General features: G+C 37.5%; 1 protein-coding gene across 4 annotated transcripts in view; it reads left to right on the top strand.

Moving 5' to 3' along the window:
* CLASP2 (cytoplasmic linker associated protein 2) overlaps positions 1-21,687 on the top strand; it is a 179,034-nt gene that overhangs the window by 149,510 nt on the left and 7,837 nt on the right. For all 4 annotated transcript variants that reach the window (XM_081247297.1, XM_081247299.1, XM_081247298.1 and 1 more), the window contains 5 exons: positions 7,861-8,004; positions 9,335-9,441; positions 11,137-11,290; positions 14,711-14,939; positions 21,012-21,205. In XM_081247297.1, coding sequence (XP_081103423.1) covers positions 7,861-8,004; positions 9,335-9,441; positions 11,137-11,290; positions 14,711-14,939; positions 21,012-21,205 — 828 coding nt within the window. The remainder of the gene's footprint in view (positions 1-7,860; positions 8,005-9,334; positions 9,442-11,136; positions 11,291-14,710; positions 14,940-21,011; positions 21,206-21,687) is intronic.

A 21,687-nucleotide genomic window follows, 5' to 3' on the forward strand; every position in this document is an offset into this window, starting at 1 on the left:
CTAATCTTTTTTTTTTAACCTTAATAAACATATGGCTTTATTCTGCAAAGTGTTTTTTTTGTTGTTTGTTTGTTTTGTTTTGTTTTGTTTTGTTTTGTTTTGTTTGTAATTTTTTTGCTTTATAACAAATTTAGTCAGTTATACATATACATATGTTTCCATATCCCCTCCCTTTTGCGTCTCCCTCCCACCCTCCCTATCCCACCCCTCCAGGCAGTCACAAAGCACCGAGCTGATCTCCCTGTGCTATGCGGCTGCTTCCCACTAGCTATCTACCTTGCGTTTGGTAGTGTATATATGTCCATGCCGCTCTTTCACTTTGTCACAGCTTACCCTTCCCCCTCCCCATATCCTCAAGTCCATTCTCTAGTAGGTCTGTGTCTTTATTCCTGTCTTACCCCTATATTCTTCATGACATTTTTTTTCTTAAATTCCATATATATGTGTTAGCATACAGTATTTGTCTTTCTCTTTCTGACTTACTTCACTCCCAACCTCTAATCTTATAGCCATTCAAAATATTTCAAATCTTTCCCCTCGCATTTACCTATATATTTCAAATAAGAGCTTGCACTGTTTCTTGATTTATTAATTTTAGGCATTATTTATTGATCCATTGATAAATTTAGTCATTATATATGTCTGTCTACCTTTGTAAATTAAGACTTAACTTTCCCCTATCCTTTCCTATGTCTTTCCCCATAACCTTCAAAATACTTATGAATCAATTGTTGGTACTCAATAGAAAAGATTTAATTTTGACTGTGGAAGTATTCAGCCCTTTGCCAAGTGGCTTATTACAGCCTCCTTCCTTACAGAAGCTTTATTTGTCCTGGTGTTAATAATTTACCTTTTCATTTTCCTTTTTTTCCCCCCCACATGTTTTTTAAGTACTTGTTGTTAGGTTCAACATCTCTGTCATATGCTCATGGCTAAGATTTTCCATATGCTCAAAAACATAGGTTATTTATTTTCTGGGGAGTTCCTTTCTACACCCTCCTCTGTTCTCTTCACCTTCTTCCTGAGACTTCTCTTCAACCCTAGTCATTCGTTTCTTGCATTCTGTATCTAGCTCTGTTGACAAAGCCAGAATAATCAAAACAGTATGGTACTGGCACAAAAACAGACACATAGATCAATGGAACAGAATAGAGAGCCCAGAAATAAATCCCATGCACACGTGGTCAATTAACCTATGGTAAAGTAGCCAGGAATATACAATGGAGAAAAGATAATCTCTTCAGTAACTAGTGCTGGGAAAACTGGACAGCTACATGTAAAAGCATGAAATTAGAATATTCTCTATCACCATATACAAAAATAAACTCAAAATGGATTGAAGACCTAAATGTAAGACTGTAAAAGTCCTAGAGGAAAACATAGGCAGAACACTTTCTGACATAAATCACAGCAGTACTTTTTGGGATCCATCTCCTAAAGCAAAGGAAATAAAAATAAACAAATGGGACCTAATTAAACTTAAAAGCTTTTGCAGAGCAAAGGAAACCATAAACAAAACAAAAAGACAACCTATTGAACGCAAGAAAATATTTGCAAATGATATGACCAATAAGGGATAAATATCCAACATTTATAAACAACTCATACAACTCAACATCAAAAAAGTGAGCAACCCAGGGGCTTCCCTGGTGGCGCAGTGGTTGAGAGTCTGCCTGCTGATGCAGGGGACACGGGTTTGTGCCCCGGTCCGGGAAGATCCCACATGCCGCGGAGCGGCTAGGCCCGTGAGCCATGGCCACTGAGCCTGCGCGTCCGGAGCCTGTGCTCCGCAACGGGAGAGGCCACAACAGTGAGAGGCCCGCGTACCACAAAAAAAAAAAAAAGAGCAACCCAATTGAAAAATACACAGAAGAACTGAATAGACATTTTTCCAAAGAGGAAATGCAGATGGCCAACAGGCACAGGAAAAGATGCTCAACATCGCTAATCATCAGGGAAATGCAAATCAAAACCACAATGATATATCACCTCATACCAGTCAGAATGGCTATTATCGAAAAGAACACAGATAACAAATGTTGACGAAGATGTGGAAAAAAGGGAACCCTCTTATACACTGTTTTTGGGAATGTAAATTGGTGCAGCCACTGTGGAAAACACTATGGAGGCAAAAAACTAAGAACAGGGACTTCCCTGGTGGCGCAGTGGTTAAGAATCCGCCTGCCAATGCAGGGGACGCGGGTTCGAGCCCTGGTCCAGGAAGATCCCACATGCCGCGGAGCAGCTAAGCCTGTGTGCCACAACTACTGAGCCTGTGCTCTGGAGCCCACGAGCCACAACTACTGAGCCCATGTGCCTAGAGCCCATGCTCTGCAACAAGAGAAGCCACCGCAATGAGAAGCCTTTGCACCACAACAAAGAGTAGCTCCTGCTCACCACAACTAGAGAAAAGCCCACGCACAGCGATGAAGACCCAATGCAGCCAAAAATAAACAAATTAATTAATTTTAAAAAATCATTATTTGAAATGTTTGAAATAATTTGAAAAGATACATGCACCCTAATGTTTATAGCAGCATTTTTTACAATTGCCAAGATATGGATGGAAGCAACCTAAGTGTCCATCAGCAGATGAATGAAGGGACTTCCCTGTCAGTCCAGTGGTTAGGACTTCGCCTTCCAATGCAGGGGGTGTGGGTTTGATCCCTGCTCAGGGAGCTAAGATTTCACATGGCTCAGGGCCAAAAAACCAAGACATAAAACAGAAATAATATTGTAATAAATTCAATAAAGACTTAAAAAATGGTCCACATCAAAAAAATAATAATCTTAAAAAAAAAACAGGTGAATGGGTAAAGAAGATGTGATGTATATATATGCCATGGAATACTACTCTGCCATAAAAATGAACGGGATTTTGCCATTTGCAGCAGCATGGATGGACTTGGAAGGCATTATATTAAGTGAAATAAGTCAGACAGAGAAAGACAAATACTGTATGATATCACTTACACGTGGAATCTAAAAAATATAACAAACTAGTGAATATAACAAAAAAGAAGCATATTCACAGATACAGAGAACAAACTAGTGGTTACCAGCAGGAGAGGGGCAATATGGGAGTGGGGAATTATGAGGTACCAACTATTAGGTATGAAATCAGTCACAAAGATGTATTGTACAATGGGGAATATAGCCAATATTTTATAATAAGTATAAATGAAGTATAACCTTTAAAAATTGTGAATCACTATATTGTACACCTATAACATATAATATTGTATGGCAGCTGTACTTCAATTTTTAAAACCAAGCCAAACAAGACAAAAAACATAAAGATTAAGCAGAAATTAATAAAATAGAGAATAGAAAAACAATAGAGAAAATTAGTGAAACCAAAAGTTGTGTTTTTTGGAAAGATCAACAGTATTGACAAACTTTTAGCTAGATTGACAGAAAAAAGAGAAGACTCAAATTACTAGAATTAGAAATGAAAGAGGGAATATTATTACTAACCTTACAGAAATAAAAAGGATTATAAAGGTATGTTACAATATTGTATGCCAATAAGTAGTTAACTTAGATGAAATGGACAAATCTCTAGAAAGACACAAACTACCAAAAGTGACTCAAGAAGTCAATAGAACAAGTGAAGAGTTTGATTTAGTAATCAAAACACCACCCACAAAGAGAAGCCTAGGCTCAGATGGTTTAACTGGTGAGTTCTACCAAGCATTAATATCAGTTCTTCACAAACTCTTCCTTAAAAAACAGAAGAGGAAGGAACACTTTCCAACTTATTCTGTTAGGACAGTTTTATCTTGAGAACAAACCCAAAGACATCACACACAAAAAGAAAACTACAGATCAATGTCTCTTACAAATATGGACCCTTTTAATCCTGGCAAACCAAATTCTGCAACATATAAAAAGAGAATTCTACACCAAGACCACGTGTAATTTATCCCAGGAATGTAAGGTTAACATCTGAAAGTCTATTGTAGTACTCCACATCAATAGTAAAAAGACAAAAACCACATGATTATCTCAACAGAAAAGGCATCTGGCAAGATCTAACATCTTTCATGATTAAAACAAAAACAAAAAATCGTAAACTAAACAAACTGTCAAGGGAAGGGAACTTCTTAAACCCAATACAGGGCACCTCTACAGCTATTACTGATATCCACAGCTACTTTGGTGAAAGATTGGATGCTTTCTCCATAAAGTCAGGAACAGGAAATGGATGTCTGCTCTCACCATTTCTGTACAACAATGTTCTGTACAACATTGTTCGCCGGTTTCTAGCCAGGATAGCTAGGCCAGAAAAAAGGAAAAAAAGAAAGAGAGAAAGGAAGAAAAGTAAAACTATTTGTTTGCAAATGATACAATTTTATACATAGAAAATCCTTCAGAATCACTAAAAAACCATTAGAACTAATAAACACATTCAGCAGGGTTGCAGGATATAAAATCAATATATGAAAATCAATTGTATTTCTAAACACTTGAAATGAACAATCCAAAAATGAAATTAGGAAAACAGTTCCAGTTACAGTAGCATTAAAAAGATTAAAATAGGGATAAATTTTTAAAAGGAAGTGCAAAATTTATAGTAGAAACTATGAAATAATATTAAAGAAGATTAAATAAATGGAAAATCATCCCATGTTCTTGGATCAGAAGACTTAATATTCTTAAAATGGCAATACTTCCCAATGTGATCTACAAATTCAGTGTAATCCTTACCATATTCCCAGCCGGCTTCTACATTGTAGAAATTGACAAGCTGATTCCAAAATTCATAATGGAATTCCAAGGGACCCCTAATAGCTGGAAGAGCCTTGGGAAAAAAAAAAAAGTAGGACTTTACACTTCCAGATTTCAAAACCTAATACAAAGTAATAGTAATCAAGACAGTGTGGTACTGACATAAGGCTAGACATAAAGACCAGTGTAATAGAATTGAGAGTCCAGAAAAACCGTGTTTATGACCAACTGATTTCCAGCAAGGGTGCAAAGACCATTCAATAAGGAAATCATAGTCTTTTCAACAAATTGTGCTGGGACAACTAAATAGCCACATGCAAAAGAATGAAGTTGAACCCTTACCTCATACCATATACAAAAATTAATACAAAATGATCAAAGACTTAAATGTAAAAGCTAAACCTAGAAAACTGTTAAAAGAAAAGAGGGATAAATCTTCATGGCCTTGGATTTGGCAGTGGATTCTAACCAAAAGCACAAACAACAAAAGGAAAAAATAGGTCAGTTGGATTTCATCAAAATTAAGATTTGAGGATATTCCAAGACCAAGAATACTGATGGGACTGTAGAAACCATTGATTGACATGTTTTAAGTAAGGGAATGATATGATCTGATTTATGTTTTTAAACATTATTTTGACTAATGTGACAAAAATGGACTAGCTATGTTGTGTAAGGGAGAAGAGGGTAGGAGAGGTAGGGCTGATATTGAACGGAACCTAAGTTTTCATCTAATGTAGTAGGAAATCACCAGAAAATGTTTCTAACTGATAAATCAAGAAATAATTATTTAAGCCCATGTATACCTAACAATCAGTAAAAACAAGCATTACAGAGAACTCTCTGGAGAGCTGAACAGAGGATTGAGAACTATAAAACCTTTTCTAAAGGTTTTTTTTTTAATCCATGAGTATGTGTTACTTTTATTTAAAGGCTGGAAAATTTATTTTTAAATAAATGTAAAATGTAGCTAGTAAAATAAATGTGACATTAAACTAACAGAAATGAAGGACTTCATCAGAATATACTAAAGCTATTACAGGGACTTCCCTGGTGGTGCAGTGGTTAAGAATCCACCTGCCAATACACGGGACACGGGTTCGATCCCTGGTCCATAAAGATCCCACATGCCACGGAGCAACTAAGCCCGTGTGCCACAACTACTGAGCTGCGCTCTAGAGCCTGTGAGCCACAACTACTGAGACCACGTGCCGCAACTACTGAAACCCGCACGCTCTAGGGCCTGTGTGCCGCAACTACTGAGCCCGCGTGCCTAGAGCTTGTGCTCCACAACAAGAGAAGCCACCGCAACGAGAAGCCTTTGCACCACAAGGAAGAGTAGCCCCTGCTCACCGCAACTAGAGAAAGCCTGCACACAGCAGTGAAGACCCAACACAGCCAAAAATAAATTTAAAAATTAAAATAAAAAATAAATAAAGCTACTGCATTTTAAGTTGTGCGATTTAAACCTGTATTGATGCAGAAATAGACAAAGATCAATAGAATATAAAGGAGGGTCCAGAGAAGCAGGTTTATATAGAAGATTAGTTCATGATAAGTGTGTCATGTTGAGTCATGAGGACAGGATACACTCACTGGTTTGGGAACAGTTGGATTGTCTGTCTCTAGAGAGAAAATAAAGCTGCGTCTCATACACCAAAATAAAATCTAGGTGGAATAAAATATACCTTAACAATTATTAATTCATTTGCTCAAATTAACTTGAGATCCTTTCACTGTTTAGGTTCCAAAAAGACACAAGATCATAAAGTTTTGTTTCAAAATGCAAATAGCTTTATTTAAACACTATTAACATGTTAGAGTACACACCCACACAGTGCATACTTTGTTGTTGTTTTTAGCAAAATGGGCTTATGTTACAGCTGTTTTATAATTTTTCCCTTCAGCAGTATGTAATAGTCCTCTCCCAATCTCTTCATGTATAGAGCTACATCATCTTTCAAGGCTGTGTTGTGTAATATGTCATTGTGCCAGTGTAACTTAATTTCACCATCCCCTCCTGTTGTTTATTAGATGTCATAAACATGAAACACTTAGGTTTTCATAGAGTGGGGTCAGAAAGGGTCCAGAACAAAATGTGCACATTTACATACAAGTCATGATCGTGAACTATTTAGGTTTCTTTCTCCTCTCAATTAAGTTTCTGTGTAATCTGAATTTCACAGTGTGGTGTTTAATAACCCAATTGATTACTTTAGAAGAAGAAAGGAAATTTATGTTTTCTTAACTGATCTGAGTAACCTTTCTTTTGTTCCCATTTCCACAGAAACATTAGACTAGTTTTAGCTTCGAATTGTAGATTTAAGATTAGCTGCTTTGAGAGAAGACTAAATACAGCTAGTTAATTTAAGAATCATATAAGGGGACTTCCCTGGTGATCCAGTGGTTGAGAATCAGCTTTCCAATGGAGGGGACATGGGTTGATCACTGGTCATGGAACTGGAGTTCCACATGCCGCAGGGCAACTGGGCCTGTGTGCCACAACTAGAGAGCCCACGTGCTGCAACTACAGTGCCCATACACTCTGGAGCCTGCGCACCACAACTACAGAGCCTGCACGCTACAACTACTGAGCCCATGTGCCTTAGAGCCCACACGCCACAACGAAAGATCCTGCGTGCTGCAACTAAGACCCGATGCAGCCAAAAGAAATAAAGAAATAAATATGTTAAAAAAAAAAGAATCCTATATTGAGAAAATGAAAATTAAAGTGCTAAGTTGCTCTTGATGGGCTTTGTATAGTTTAGGGATGTAGTTCCTTATTTCCATCCATCTTTCTTCTTGTAATAATTTTTTTAGGAAAACTGAAGTAGGAGCATATATTGACAGAGTAATCCTAGAAACTGTCTGGTTGACTTTTGCCATTGATTGTTAGGTCGTATTTGTTATACTTTTCATATTCCTGTCTTACTTTAAAAAAATAAATGGTAAGTCAAATATTTTTTGATTTTATTCTTTCAGCAAAGAAATTTTAAAGCATATAAGAACATTTTTTTCCCTGGGAAAGATGGCCTTGCACTATTGAACAGAAATGTTGAGTGAAGAAAATGGTCTCCTTTGAGTAACCAAAATATATTCATATGCTTCTTGTATGTCTTTCTTTTCTAGGCAGCGCAGTCAGTCCTGATTTCCTTATTTGAACTCAATACCCCAGAGTTTACAATGTTATTAGGAGCTTTACCAAAAACTTTTCAGGATGGTGCTACCAAACTTCTTCATAATCACCTTCGAAACACTGGCAATGGAACCCAGGTCTTTTTCAGTTATTTTCTTGGCCATTGTATAATGTGATGACTGGTTAACAATAATTGTTTTTTTTTTTTTACATGAACTAAACTTTGATCCTAATGTACAATTTTTGCATCTGTATTGGGCAGCATTTCCTGAGCAGAATTAAATATTTTCCTGGAAAGAATAGAGTTCTTAGGCCTATCGTGTTTCTATTATAATTTGGTGTACATTAGGATGATGGTGAATGGTGGCCAGGGTATGAACAAGGAAAGTGAAATGTAGCAGAACTTAGATGAGGGCATCAGCTTTGCAAGCCATGAGAATTAGGGCATGCTCTTTAGATGAACCAGTCCTTATTTGAGGACCAGAAAGGATGACTTATTCCAGGAATAACAAATAAGGCCCGAGGAGGGTAGTGCTTTAAAGGGTGTGTTCACATTTAATAATAACAGGCTTGTCAGCCCATAGGTGGTTGGATAACACAAGATTTTGTTTTGGAGAAGTAAGATCTGAGTAAATGAATGTTATATTTATGTTATATTTAAATGGTATCAAACCATTTACATAATATGCCTGAAGAATTGAACTTAAGTTTTAAAAAGACAAAGAGAGCGATACCTTTGCTAGTGGATAAAGGAGAAAGTAGATGCACTTATGGCAGGATTAAGGTAATGTCTAAGGGGAGAACAATCTGAGAACAATTTCTTGGGACCAAAGTCAGTTTTTTTAAAAGAAGGGGGAATTCCCTGGTGGTCCAGTGTTGAGAACTCTTCACATCCACTGCTGAGGGCCTGGGTTCGATCCCTGGTCAGAGAACCAAGATCCCACAAGCTGTGCGGTATGGCCAAAAAATAAAAATTAAAAAATTTTAAAAATCAAAGGAGAAAGTATTGTTTCATTATATTTTAAGAGATAGGCAAATTACTAACATGACCAGATTCTATTCCTTTGGTGTCTTTGTAAAAATCATTTGTAAATCAAACTCAAGAGGGAACAGAATTTGAGCATTCGTAATGGTTGGAGGAAGGAAAATTGGCTCAGAGCAGGGAGCTAATTTAAAATTGTTAATTTGGGATCTTGTTTAATCTTTGAGGAAAAAGATATTGTGGTAATATTTGAGAGAAGGAAGTGTGTGAGGAGAACAATAAAAAGGGTTAAAAGAGCTAGATTTCTGAATGGGAAGAAAGTTTTTTCCCATGGAAACTAGAGATAAGTACATGAATATTTAAAATAATGACCTATAAGTATGGCTCTCTCATGTTGTTCAACATCTTGATTGTATGGCTTCCTGAAGAGCCTTTTGGTTGAACTACCTGTCATATGTTAATGTTTATTTGACTCCGTCCATCAGGGTTCCATGGGGAGTCCTTTGACAAGACCAGCACCACGGTCACCAGCCAACTGGTCCAGTCCTCTTACTTCTCCTACCAACACGTCGCAGAATACTTTATCTCCAAGGTAATAAAAGGGTTATTTTCCATCATGGTTTGTATTTGCAGATTCCCCATTCTTAGAAAAATGGACATTAATATAATTCCAGTTGATTTCTACTCAACTTGAAAGGTCTTAGACACATTGAAACTTAGCAAATTCAAAAAATGTTAAGTTTATTACAAACTAACCCTTTAGATTATAATAATGTGTAGGATATGGAACTGTTTTTTGTAAGTGACAGGAAAACTTAGGGACACAGCTTTTGGAAATTACTGCTTGTTGCATTAAATAGCATAGTTATGTTTCTCAGATATGCTGTATAAATCCATTAATTGCCAATTGTGTCTTTCAGTTATGATACTTAATATAAGTGATGAGGTCAAGTTATAATATGAATATTTAGATCTAATATTGGCCAGCCATCTCTAAAAATAGAAGAAAAAATTAACCTTATAGACAAAAATGTAAAAATAAAGAAAAAAAATAGGGAAGGGTTAAATATAAAATGGCAATACATATAGTTAGGAAAAGATGTGACTGTGAGATTGATAAGACGTGAAATTTTCACACACTTGTGCAGTTCAAGCATGGGCTATATTTCAGATGAAGTTCTTAACTCATTAGTGAATTAACATTTTTTTCCCATCTCCTGGCCTCTTAAAAAATTTTGCCTAGGGAATTCCCTGGCGGTCCAGTGCTTAGGACTGCACGCTTCTACTGCAGGGGGCACAGGTTCAATCCCTTGTCAGGGAACTAAGATATCCCTCAAGCCTTGCAGCCAAAAAAAGTAAAATAAAATAAAATAAAATTTTTAAATTAAAAAACTTTGTCTAGTGGGTCATATTTGTACTTACCAGCTTGATTTTTGTTATTAACCATATACCATAACATGCTTCATCATATTCATTACAATTATAAGATGCTTCATTATACTGCAGACCGATTGCAAACTTATCGTCTAGCCTGCTTTTTCCATGTTATACATATGTGACAATTTTGATGGCTAAATTCCAGACTCAGTTGAATTTTAGAATCTGATTATAGAATTCAGATCAGTAACACTTATGTTCACTGTTAAAAATTCTCAACCTTCTTACGGATTTATGTAAAATACAGTTATCGCCTCTTTAAGCAGTACCATTATTGTGAGTTAACCACAGGGTTAGCAAATATTCTGTAAAGGGCCATATGGTAAATATTTTAGGCTTTGCAGGCAATTCAGTCTTTGTCACCTCTACTCAGCTCTGCTCCTGTAGTGTGAAAGTAGCCATAGATAATAGCTAAATAAATCAGCATTGCTGTGTTCCAAAATTTTATTTATGGACACTGAAATTTTGGTTTTATGTAATTTTCTTGTGTCATGAAATGTTATTGTTTTTATTTTTTTCTCAACTATTTAAAAATGTATAAAAAATTTCTCAGATTTCAGGGGTCGTAATTTGCTGGCCTCTGGTTAGTCAGAACATTTTTGAAGGTGAAAAGACAAACCAGTTGTTAAGGGCTGTGCATTCTAGAGTCACTGTAAGCTGCCCTTGATGGGCAAACAGTGGGACATGTTCTTTAGCCATTTGTAGCTGTCAGGTTTCGTTTTGCTAATTATGCTTTAGAGCATATACATTCTCTAATCCTGTCTTTATAAATATCCTGTGTAATCTCCTCAAATGTATTTGTATTTTAAAACTACACATAAATAAAAATTAATTGTTGTCTTTTTCATAGTGCATTTGATTATGACACAGAAAATATGAATTCTGAAGATATTTATAGCTCTCTTAGAGGTGTCACTGAAGCAATTCAGAATTTCAGCTTCCGCAGTCAAGAAGATATGAATGAGCCATTGAAAAGGGATTCTAAAAAAGATGAAGGCGATTCAGTGAGTATTTGAACATTATTACATTGTACATGTTTTCATTAAGAGTTTTTGATTTTGTTTTATTTTTAAACTTTGCTTTCTGTCATTTTCAAAGATAATTTTCCAGGGGTCAGTTACTCAGTATTTACTGAGTATCATGTGCCAGGTACTGTTCTGGGCAGAGTCGCTGCCCTCAAGTTCCTCGTATATTTTTGGGTAGAGATGAGTACTGTGGAGTTCTAGGTTAGAATGTAAAGTGAATCTATTTTAGATTAAGTTGTAAGGGAAGATGACATTTGCATTGAGACCTAAATAAAGCCATACAAGATCTAGGAGAGAAGAATTCCATAAAAGAAGTAGCAAGTGCAAAGACATTTAGATGGGAGCAAGTTTTGTACAGTTGAGAACCAGGATGAAAGCCAGTATAGGAACATGGGCCAGATCATGTGGCTCTTGTAGGACAAAATAAGGTGTTTAAACCTTTTTTTATTCCTGTTCAGTGTAGTGATAGTGATTTGTTTCATCAGTTTCTGCGGTTCCAATTAAGAATGTTATGACCCATCTTTCTGACATTTGTGAGTAGTAGTATTCAGTTTGTTACCCCGTCATTATACAAAAAAGTTGTTTTTTTTAACTCTGCTTCTTCTTAGACTTTTCTCTCACAGCTTAGACTTTTCTCAAAACAAGCTATCCCACCATTTCCTATGGAATCTGTGGTTTCTCAGTGTTTACAAAATTATAGAACATTGCAGTGCTTCAGCAAATCTCTACAGGGCTCCCTGCTCTGCTTCCTGACTTCTTTCCTGCTATTGTTTTTCTCCCCGTGCCTGTATGGCAGATGAGCCTAGTAAACTGGATGTCAAAAACCTGCTTACCACTCGTATTTGAGGTTCCCTACCCTAAAAGCTGCCTATGGTACCAGTAACAGGTTAGTAAGAGTCACTGCTTAATTGAGACTTTCTCCCCAGTGATAGCAGGGTACAGTGTCAGGAGCCCAAGTAGTGGATTCTGGCAGAAGTGAGTTTGGCATTTACTCACTAGTCAGATTATCACTGCTAAGCCTCCATGTCTTCCTAAGGAAAATAGGGATATTACTGCATACCTTAAAAATTATTATGCATATAATAAATCATATGACTCCATCCCGCCCAGACCTTTCTCCTGATTTCCAGATTCATACATCCAGCTGCTTGTTTGAACTCCTGATCTTTCCCATCTCAGTTGATAGCAGTGCTAGTTGCTCAGCCAAAAACCTTGGACAGAACAGTTGTCCTTGTCCCATCTCTTGTTCTCATCCTCCCTACTCGGTCCAGCAGGAAATCTGTTGACTCCATCTTCAAAACATAAGCCACAGTCTATACAGTAGACTTTTTTCCCTTTTTACCTCTCTGGCCTCATCTCCTACTACTCTCCTCTGCTTTAGCTACACGCTTCCTTGCTGTTCCTTCAACTTACTGGGCATGCTTTTTTTTTGGCTCTGTTGGGTCTTTATTGCTGCACACAGGCTTTCTCTAGTTGTGGCGAGCGGGGGCTACTCTTCTTGTGGTGCACCGGCTTCTCATTGCAGTGGCTTCTCTTGTTGTGGAGTACGGGCTCTAGGAGTGTGGGCTTCAGTAGTTGCAGCCTGCGGGCTTCAGTAGTTGCAGCACGCAGGCCCTAGAGCTCGTGAGCTTCAGTAGTTGTGGTGTGCGGGCTCAGCAGTTGTGGCTGCAGGCTCAGTAGTTGTGGCACATGGGCTTAGTTGCTCCGCAGCATGTGGTATCTTCCCAGACTAGGGATCGAACCCATGTCCCCTGCAATGGCAGGCAGATTCTTAACCACTGTGCTGGGCATGCTTTTGCCTCAGGGCCTTTGTCTTGGCTATTCCCTCTGCCTTAAACATTCTTCCAGCAGATAGCCACGGCCAGTTTCCTCACCTCCTCCAAGTCTTTGCTCCAGTAGCTTCTCAGTGACCACCCTATTTAATCTTCAGTCTCCTCTCTCCCACCTCAGCACTCATAATCCCTTTAATACTGTACTGCCTCCCATACACTAATTACCTCCTGCTGTACCACATACTTTACTCATTCATTATGTTTCCTTAATGTCTCTGTCCCTCCACTAGAATGTAAACTTCATGAGGATAGACAGCATTCTCTCTCGTTTGTTCAAGAATATATCCCCAGTGCCAAGAATAATACCTAGCATGGAAAAGGCGCACAGCAAATATTTAAAGGATATTTGTGAAGCACCTAGCTAACGACTTGGCACAGAGTTGCTCAGTAGACGGTGGTAATGGTGACATTGATGATCATAATTGATATTTTGATAAGTATGTTAATATGCCCAAACTCCATCAGGCATCCTTCCAAAAGTTATGCAGTCCTTTTGGGACTTTTTTATTTTTTCTTAAGTAGGCCTTTTTTAAATTTGGTTTTCTTATACTTTGTTGACACACTGTCATTGTATAATTTACAACCTTAATAATGAAATCTGGGAGCTTTTAGTTCTGTGTTGCTAATGAAAGTCCTTTTGTATCTTTAACTGGCATAGAGAAACTGTTGCTAGTCACATTGTATATATTGCTTGATCAAGCCACTGGCAAGAAAACTATAGGAATCATTAGAGACAGCATTCTTTTTTTTTTAACATTTTTATTGAAGTATAATTGCTTTACAATGGTGTGTTAGTTTCTGCTTTATAACAAAGTGAATCAGTTATACATATACATATATCCCCATATCTCTTCCCACTTGTGTCTCCCTCCCTCCCATCCTCCCTATCCCACCCTTCTAGCTGGTCACAAAGCACCGAGCTGATCTCCCTGTGCTATGCGACTGCTTCCCACTAGCTATCTATCTTACATTTGGTAGTGTATATATGTCCATATATACACTACCACTCTCTCACGTTACCCCAGCTTACGCTTCCCCCTGCGCTTACGCTTCCCCCTGCCCTGTCCTCAAGTCCATTGTCTAGGAGGAGAGACAGCATTCTTTTACAGTTCTTATTTGCCCTTATGGCTGTGGTTTCTTTACATCTCTTCTATAAACTGTGACTTTTTGCATGTAAGTTTTAACTCATCATGTTGATTTCCATTACTTAATTTTTTTTTGGCTGGTTATTGTTACCTTTTTTTTTTTTTTTTTTTTTTTTTTGCGGTACGCGGGCCTCTCACTGTTGTGGCCTCTCCCATTGCGGAGCACAGGCTCCGGACGCGCAGGCTCAGCGGCCATGGCTCACGGGCCCAGCCGCTCCGCGGCATGTGGGATCCTCCCGGACCGGGGCACGAACCCATGTCCCCTGCATCGGCAGGCAGACTCTCAACCACTGCGCCACCAGGGAAGCCCTATTGTTACCTTTTTAAAACAGCCTTTGAAGCAGTAGGGAAATATCTTTTTAGAATTTCAAAGAGATTTAAAAAGGAGTTAATTTGCTCTGCCTTCCCCTTCCCATTAATAGACATGTGGCGGTCCTGGGATGTCTGATCCAAGAGCAGGAGGTGATGCTACTGACTCAAGCCAAACAGCCCTTGATAATAAAGCTTCATTGCTCCATTCGATGCCTGCTCACTCCTCTCCACGCTCTCGAGACTATAATCCGTATAACTACTCAGATAGCATCAGTCCCTTCAATAAGTCTGCCCTCAAGGAAGCCATGTTTGATGATGATGCTGACCAGTTTCCTGATGGTATGTCCTGGGTCCTGCTGCTACTGTCTGTGTTTTGGAGAACTGGTAATCAACGAAGCAAATGAAATATGCATGCTCTTTTATTGTAACTCCCTAAAAAGTAAGGATCTTTGGGGGTGGGAACGTTCTCTCCCATCTTCTAGGAGCTCATTTCTAGTGGTTTGTTGGTTTTCTGACCCTGAATAAGAGACAGATTAATCATCCTAATATCATCCTTGAAATCAACACTTATGATTTCATACTTAGGTAATTTCTGATTTTCCCTTTATTCCCTCAGTGTTGCTGTCAGTGAACATATTTCTGCATAAAATTTATGTACACATACAGGTAATTCTAAGAGATTTCTAGGGATAGAATTGCCCAATTAAGGGATATCTGTAAGTTTGTTTTGAGAGTTACTACCAATTACCAACTCAAAACACTTGGCCAGTTTAAGTAGTACTGATTTCCTCACCAACCCAGAATGTTTAAGTGTTTTTATTTTTTGTCATTGTGATGGATATAAAATAGGTCATCCTAATGAGCATTTCCTTAATTGTTAGGAAGACTGAGAAATTAGATATCAGATTATTTTTTAATTTTTCTAATTTTGATGAATAGAAAAATATCTTCACTTCTGAATTTCTTTGATTACTAATGAGGTCAATGAATCATATTTTGGCAAACATGTCATGTTAAGAGACTTAATATATCACATATATCACAAAGGCAAAATTATGACAACATACCAAACTGTCTAAATTACATAAGAATCTATAAAATCGCCACAATTATGCACTTTGGTGTATTTTAATCTATCACAAATAGTTGACTATGCTGTTGAGGTTTAGTCATGATAGCAGCATAACAGAAGTGTGTGAATTGGACCTAGCAGCAAAGTGCCCTTGGAACCCTGCGTAGTAGCAACAGCCTGGTGATTGAGACCTAGCTTTAGCAGCTTAATTTAAATTGGTTTTAAATTATTTATGCACAGAGGTCACAACTGACATTTCTTGCTTCGGCTCCGCTATATATATGTATATCTCACATATATATGCACTATATAAGTGTGTGTGTATATATATATATATATATATATATATATACCTACATATATATGTAGGGTTTTTTTTAAAGTATTATTTCAAAATAGTCAAAAGCTTAAAAGTTGGGAGTACAGTAGAAGGAACTTTTTCTTGAACCATCTGAGAGTAAGTTGCCAAACTGACGCTCCATCACTTCAAATACTTTAGGACATATTTTCTATAAACAAAGACAGTTCTCCTGCATAATTACAATATATTCATCAAAGTCAGGGAATTATCAGTGCTACATTGACAACTACCCATCCTTAGAGTTTTTCCACTTGTCCCGATAATATCTTATAGTGGATTATCCAGTTCAGAATGTCATGTTGCATTTAATCATCACGTCTCCTTCAGTGTCCAGTCTTTTCTTGGCTTTCATGACCGTGGCACTTTTGATGGTTAAAGACCAGTTATTTTGTAGCATTTCCCTCAATTTAGGTTTGTCTGATGTTTTCTTATGATTGGATTCAGATTTTGTACTCTTGGCATCAGTATCACAGAAGTGTCAGTGCATCTTTCAACTAATACATGATTTCCCTTTGCCCCAAGATTGGTGATGTAATTTTGATCACTTGATTATGGTGCTGCTAACAGGCTTCTCCACTATGAAGTTACTCATTTTGTAATAAGTGTTTTGTGGAGAGGTACTTTAAAACTAAATATCCTGTTCCTCATTAAACTTAAATTTTATTTACTTAAAAAAATAAATATTTATAACTGTACAGACACATAGTTTCCTGTTGTATTCAATGGGCTATAATGTTTAACTGTCATTATTTATTTTGATTCTCCTTAATTTAACCATCAGGATCCCATTCAAGCTGGCTTTTGTGTCCTTTTAACATGTCCCCATTCTTACATTCTGACAGAGCAAAATCTTATACTGTCCTTGCTTCAGTCCTGGAATCAACCATTTCTCCAAGGATCGATCCTTGGTTTCTTTTAACAGAAAATGGTCTTTAAAGACTAAAGTCTGGGCACTAGGTGTACTCACTGCTGGTGGGACATCACTACTCCCCAGACCTCTAAGTGACTAGAGCTAGGGAGTGTGTGTGTTTGTGTGTGCACGTGCGTGTGTGTACACGCATGCACGCTGATTTATATCTATTGCTGTATCTGTCAAAAGCTATGTGTTTATACCAATAACTCCAATTCTAGTCTAGCACCATGAGATTAATTTTAGTTTCTCCCTTTCCATATTAATAACCCCCTGTGAGAAACCTGACTTCCGTTATCTTGAATATACTTACTTATTTGATCAATCCTCCTGTGTGCAGCCAGTTCTCCATCTCTGCCACCACCTCCTCACCTGCACGGATGCACTCCCCACCCTGCTGGGCTCTGCCATTCCACCCTCAACTTCCTTGGCCTCAGTGCCATTCTGCTTGGGCTCTGACACATCACACCTGGTTGCCACTATATGTGGACACGCTTCTTGTTCTAGCTGAGCTCTGAAACCCTATCCTTCCCACTCTCACGTGTGGAAACCCTCCATACTCTGCCTGGGAATCTGTCCCCAGGCCTGTAATTTTGATAAATGGAAAAATATCTTCATTTTATGAGATTGAGGAATTGTGTTTTTACCAGCTTCTCATGTTGAGGCTTGATATATCACAAGTACCACAAAGCCAAAATTATGACAACTTAGCAAGATCACCCCCTTATTGTCTAATTCTCTTCTCCTTTACTAAGGATCATATATTTCTCATTTGTTAAAGGAAAATATCTTTGGAAATAATATAACTGAAACCTAACTGGGTAGAATATTTTTGAACTTGAGAACGTTATTTCTTCACAGCATAATACTTGATTGACTTCTGAAACATTTGAAGATAGATAAGCCTTCAGTTAAACCAAAATAGTAGTTGTTCCAAGCTTCATATAGCAATTGTTTTCATTTACTGTCTATTTTCTTTTTTAAATTTGAGGTGGGGAAGACCTTATTTGACATTATTTGACATTATTTTATTGTAAACATTGCTGACATTATCTTTTTTAATGTATTGACCTCCATTTTGCTGTTTTGATTTTTCTTTTATGCCCTGCCCCCAAGTAAAATTTCTCCTTATTTTGTTTTTAAAATATAAAACTTTTGGCGGGAGATAATTATTTTGTTCAAGTAGGAATTTGTTTTAAAATTCTGAGACATATTAAGTATCTCTCTTACTCAGATGTGTCTGTACATACTACAGACAGATACACACATTAGTGATACATTTATCAAAACTAACAAGTCGGGCTTCCCTGGTGGCGCAGTGGTTGAGAGTCCGCCTGCCGATGCAGGGGACGTGGGTTTGTGCCCCGGTCCGGGAGGATCCCACATGCCGCGGAGCGGCTGGGCCCGTGAGTCATGGCCGCTGAGCCTGCGCATCCGGAGCCTGTGCTCCGCAGCGGGAGAGGCCACAGCAGTGAGAGGCCCATGTACTGCAAAAAAAAAAAAAAAACCAAAAAAAACAAAAAAAAAACCTAACAAGTCAAACCCACTAATGGCCAGTTCTAATTATGACCTTTGTAAAGTTCACCAGGGACTATAATATTCCAGAATATGTACTACCTCTAGTGAGGATGATACTGTTATTCAAGGGAGACTCATATTTCAGGCCCAGGTCCTCACCATGACCCTAGGAAGTGCGTGCTATTTTCCCATTTTACTGATAAGAAAACCCAGCCTCCACAGTAATTGAGAGCGTACTCCTATCACACAAAGGCTAAGGGGCAGAGGCTTGGTGAGACTCCAGAACCTGTGTTCTTTTCACAGAACAACAATGTTTCTGTGTGTCAGAAGAGGAAATACAGTTGATTATACTTTATCTTAGTTAATTCAGTACGTTAGGCTTATCTCATTTGTATGACATAAACAGTTCAGTTTTTTAACAAATAATTTATGTGCTTTCTTTGGCAGAACTTATTTTCCTGTCAGTCATCTGTCCAGACCATTATATGACAAGTCATTTCTAATTATCTTCTAGAGTAATTACAAAGCCTATATTCATGAAGAGGAGAACTGAGTTCCTTTGAAACAAAGCATTTTCTTGAGATTTCCCTTTATTCAGCTGAAATAAAATATACTCTTATCAGAATGATTTTATGACATCTTTGAAAGTCTGATAATGTAACTTCACAGGAGTGATTTTTGAGCGGTTTATAGAGATGCATTGATCCTGCTGCAGTAGTTCTTGTTAAGCCAGCAATATTGTACTAATGTTGGTCTATACAAATGAAATTATTATAAGACAGTTTTTATTCTCCAAGTTAAGATCTTTGAACTCAAATTTCTTATTTTTCATGGTTTTGCTCTGCATTTTGCAGAGGTTCTTCCTGATCTTCCAAAACCTAATTTAGTTCTCCTCAGTGATCATTCTTTCCAGAGTATCTCAAGTTTTTAAATTCAGTAATCACATTTTGTACTCTGTGTATGAGTGTTTGGGGACCAGAAGTTCTTCGTGCTCTTATTATAGTTCCACGAAAGTTGTCCTAACAAACTTCCTTTTTTATAGGCAGTGAATATTATCATTACATTTTGGTTCAATTTCCCTTCCCTATCATCTGTTAGTTTTATTCCAGTAGAAGTCGTCTGTTCTAGTAGTTCAGCTTGATTTCCTTTCCTCAGGTTTCTGAATCCTCTTAAGTGAAATATAACTTTTCTTTCCCTACTTGTAGTTGTGGGTTCCCTGAGACCTATAATTTCAGGCCATTGGTATCTCTAGGTCAGTGGCTAACCAGCTGGCAGGATGAGGCACAGTAGCTTCTGTTTTTATGGACCAGTTGTGAACCATCTGGCAAACTACAACCTCAAGGTTCACTTTTGGGAAAAGTGCTCTTTCCTCCTGAGCGTTTCCTTTTGTAGGCAGCAACCCTCTCCAAAAGGCCAGCATACTCATGCCAAGTGAAGCCACAGAGAATACAGCTCCACAGTGTTAGCTGTCTTTCCTGGAGACTTGGGAGAGGGAGTGACCCCAGGTGTACCTTCTAGGCTCAGGCACCATGTTCTGTGATTATTTTATTCCAGAGAATGAGTTAGAAGGGAAAAGAATCTATGGCGCAAGCTCAAGCAAATGCCTGCCTAAGTCCCTCAAACCTGAATTTATCATGTATTTTATCACCAAAAGAATTTAGGAAGAACTCTGGTATTTTTTAATGTTCTAATGTGAACTTTTGGATTTAACTGTCTTTCCTACAAAGATTTCTCAAAGCATTATCTGATGACTTTGAAAAATAAACAATGTGTCCTTTAACATTCATAAAATTCATGAGTTCATAATTATACTTTAAAAAAAGAAAGCAAAAACAAATGAAAACTCCTTGATAACCACTGGTCCCAACTCTTGACTCAGAAATTTAAAGGGAAATATATTAGGTATTCTCCCTTTTCTATCAAACTGTATTTCAGGGCAATCAAAATAGCTCTAGTTGATAAACTCACTCTCTCAGAAGAATTCCAACCCATTTTTAACTCCTAATAAAATAATTGATTCAGCAACATCAGTGGGTGAAATCATTAGTTAAAAGGTTGACGGGGAATTTTACAATGGTGGGATCAAGTTGTTACCAGTTAAATCCAGTGATCATTTATTAGTATCGCTGAAAATTGAGTACCCAGACACTGTGAGCCTCCTGGCATGACAACATAGAAGTGCATGCTGAAGTGTGTAAGGATGAAATGATACATTTGGGATTTGCTAAAAATTTTTCAGAAAAAAGTTGGGGGGGGTACGAAGATGATGTAAGAATGGTAAAATCTTAATAATTTTTAAATCTGGTGATGGGTACACGGCGGTTCATTATACAATTCTCCTGTTAATTTTTATTATAAATGGTTTTAAACTAGCATTGAGGTTTTGGGGATGACAAATGGAAAAGAATATTACTTGGTCATTTTTCTTTGTTTTTGAGGGTTTTTTACAAGCAACTTTCTGTTTGTGTTTCATGTTATAACGTTGTCATCCCCATACTTGTGAAAGTTGACCTATAAAGTTACAGAATTAACATGATGTCCTTATGACAGATCTTTCCCTAGACCATTCTGACCTGGTTGCAGAGTTATTGAAGGAGTTGTCTAACCATAACGAACGTGTAGAAGAAAGAAAAATCGCCCTCTATGAACTCATGAAACTGACACAGGAAGAATCTTTCAGTGTTTGGGATGAACACTTCAAAACAATATTACTTTTATTGCTTGAAACCCTTGGGGATAAAGAGGTAAAATGGCAGAATATGTAAACAATAGCCTGTTTTTCCTGTCTTGGATTGCCTGTCATTGCCTATTAATCAAGTGCTACACAGATTTGGAAATTGGGAAAATGAGTCTTTTCTGCTGCTTCTTTCTGCCTGAAATTTTCACTGTAGAGTACTTTTTCTTCCCAACCAAGCAGCTCAGTGATTTTCAACAGTTGACAACAGGGAAAATGAAAGGTTGCTGACAAAATTTTTTAAAGGAGAGTACTTTTTTTTTGCATATTTGAATTCGTTGTTCAAAAGCAAAACTTCCTTTTTCATAGAATGTAGTGGTTCTTGGTTTCTTTAAGAAGTATTAGTTTTCAACTAGAGATGTGAAAACTTAATTGTGTAATATACCGCATATTTTATGCAGTTGTCTACAATTCCCCCAACCCATATTAAGACCCTTAAGTTACAGAAATGGAAAATATAAAGATCATCTACAGCCCAAAATATTAAAAACA

This window comes from Mesoplodon bidens, assembly GCF_964165515.1.
Source record: "Mesoplodon bidens genome assembly, chromosome: 10".
NCBI lineage: Eukaryota > Metazoa > Chordata > Mammalia > Artiodactyla > Ziphiidae > Mesoplodon > Mesoplodon bidens.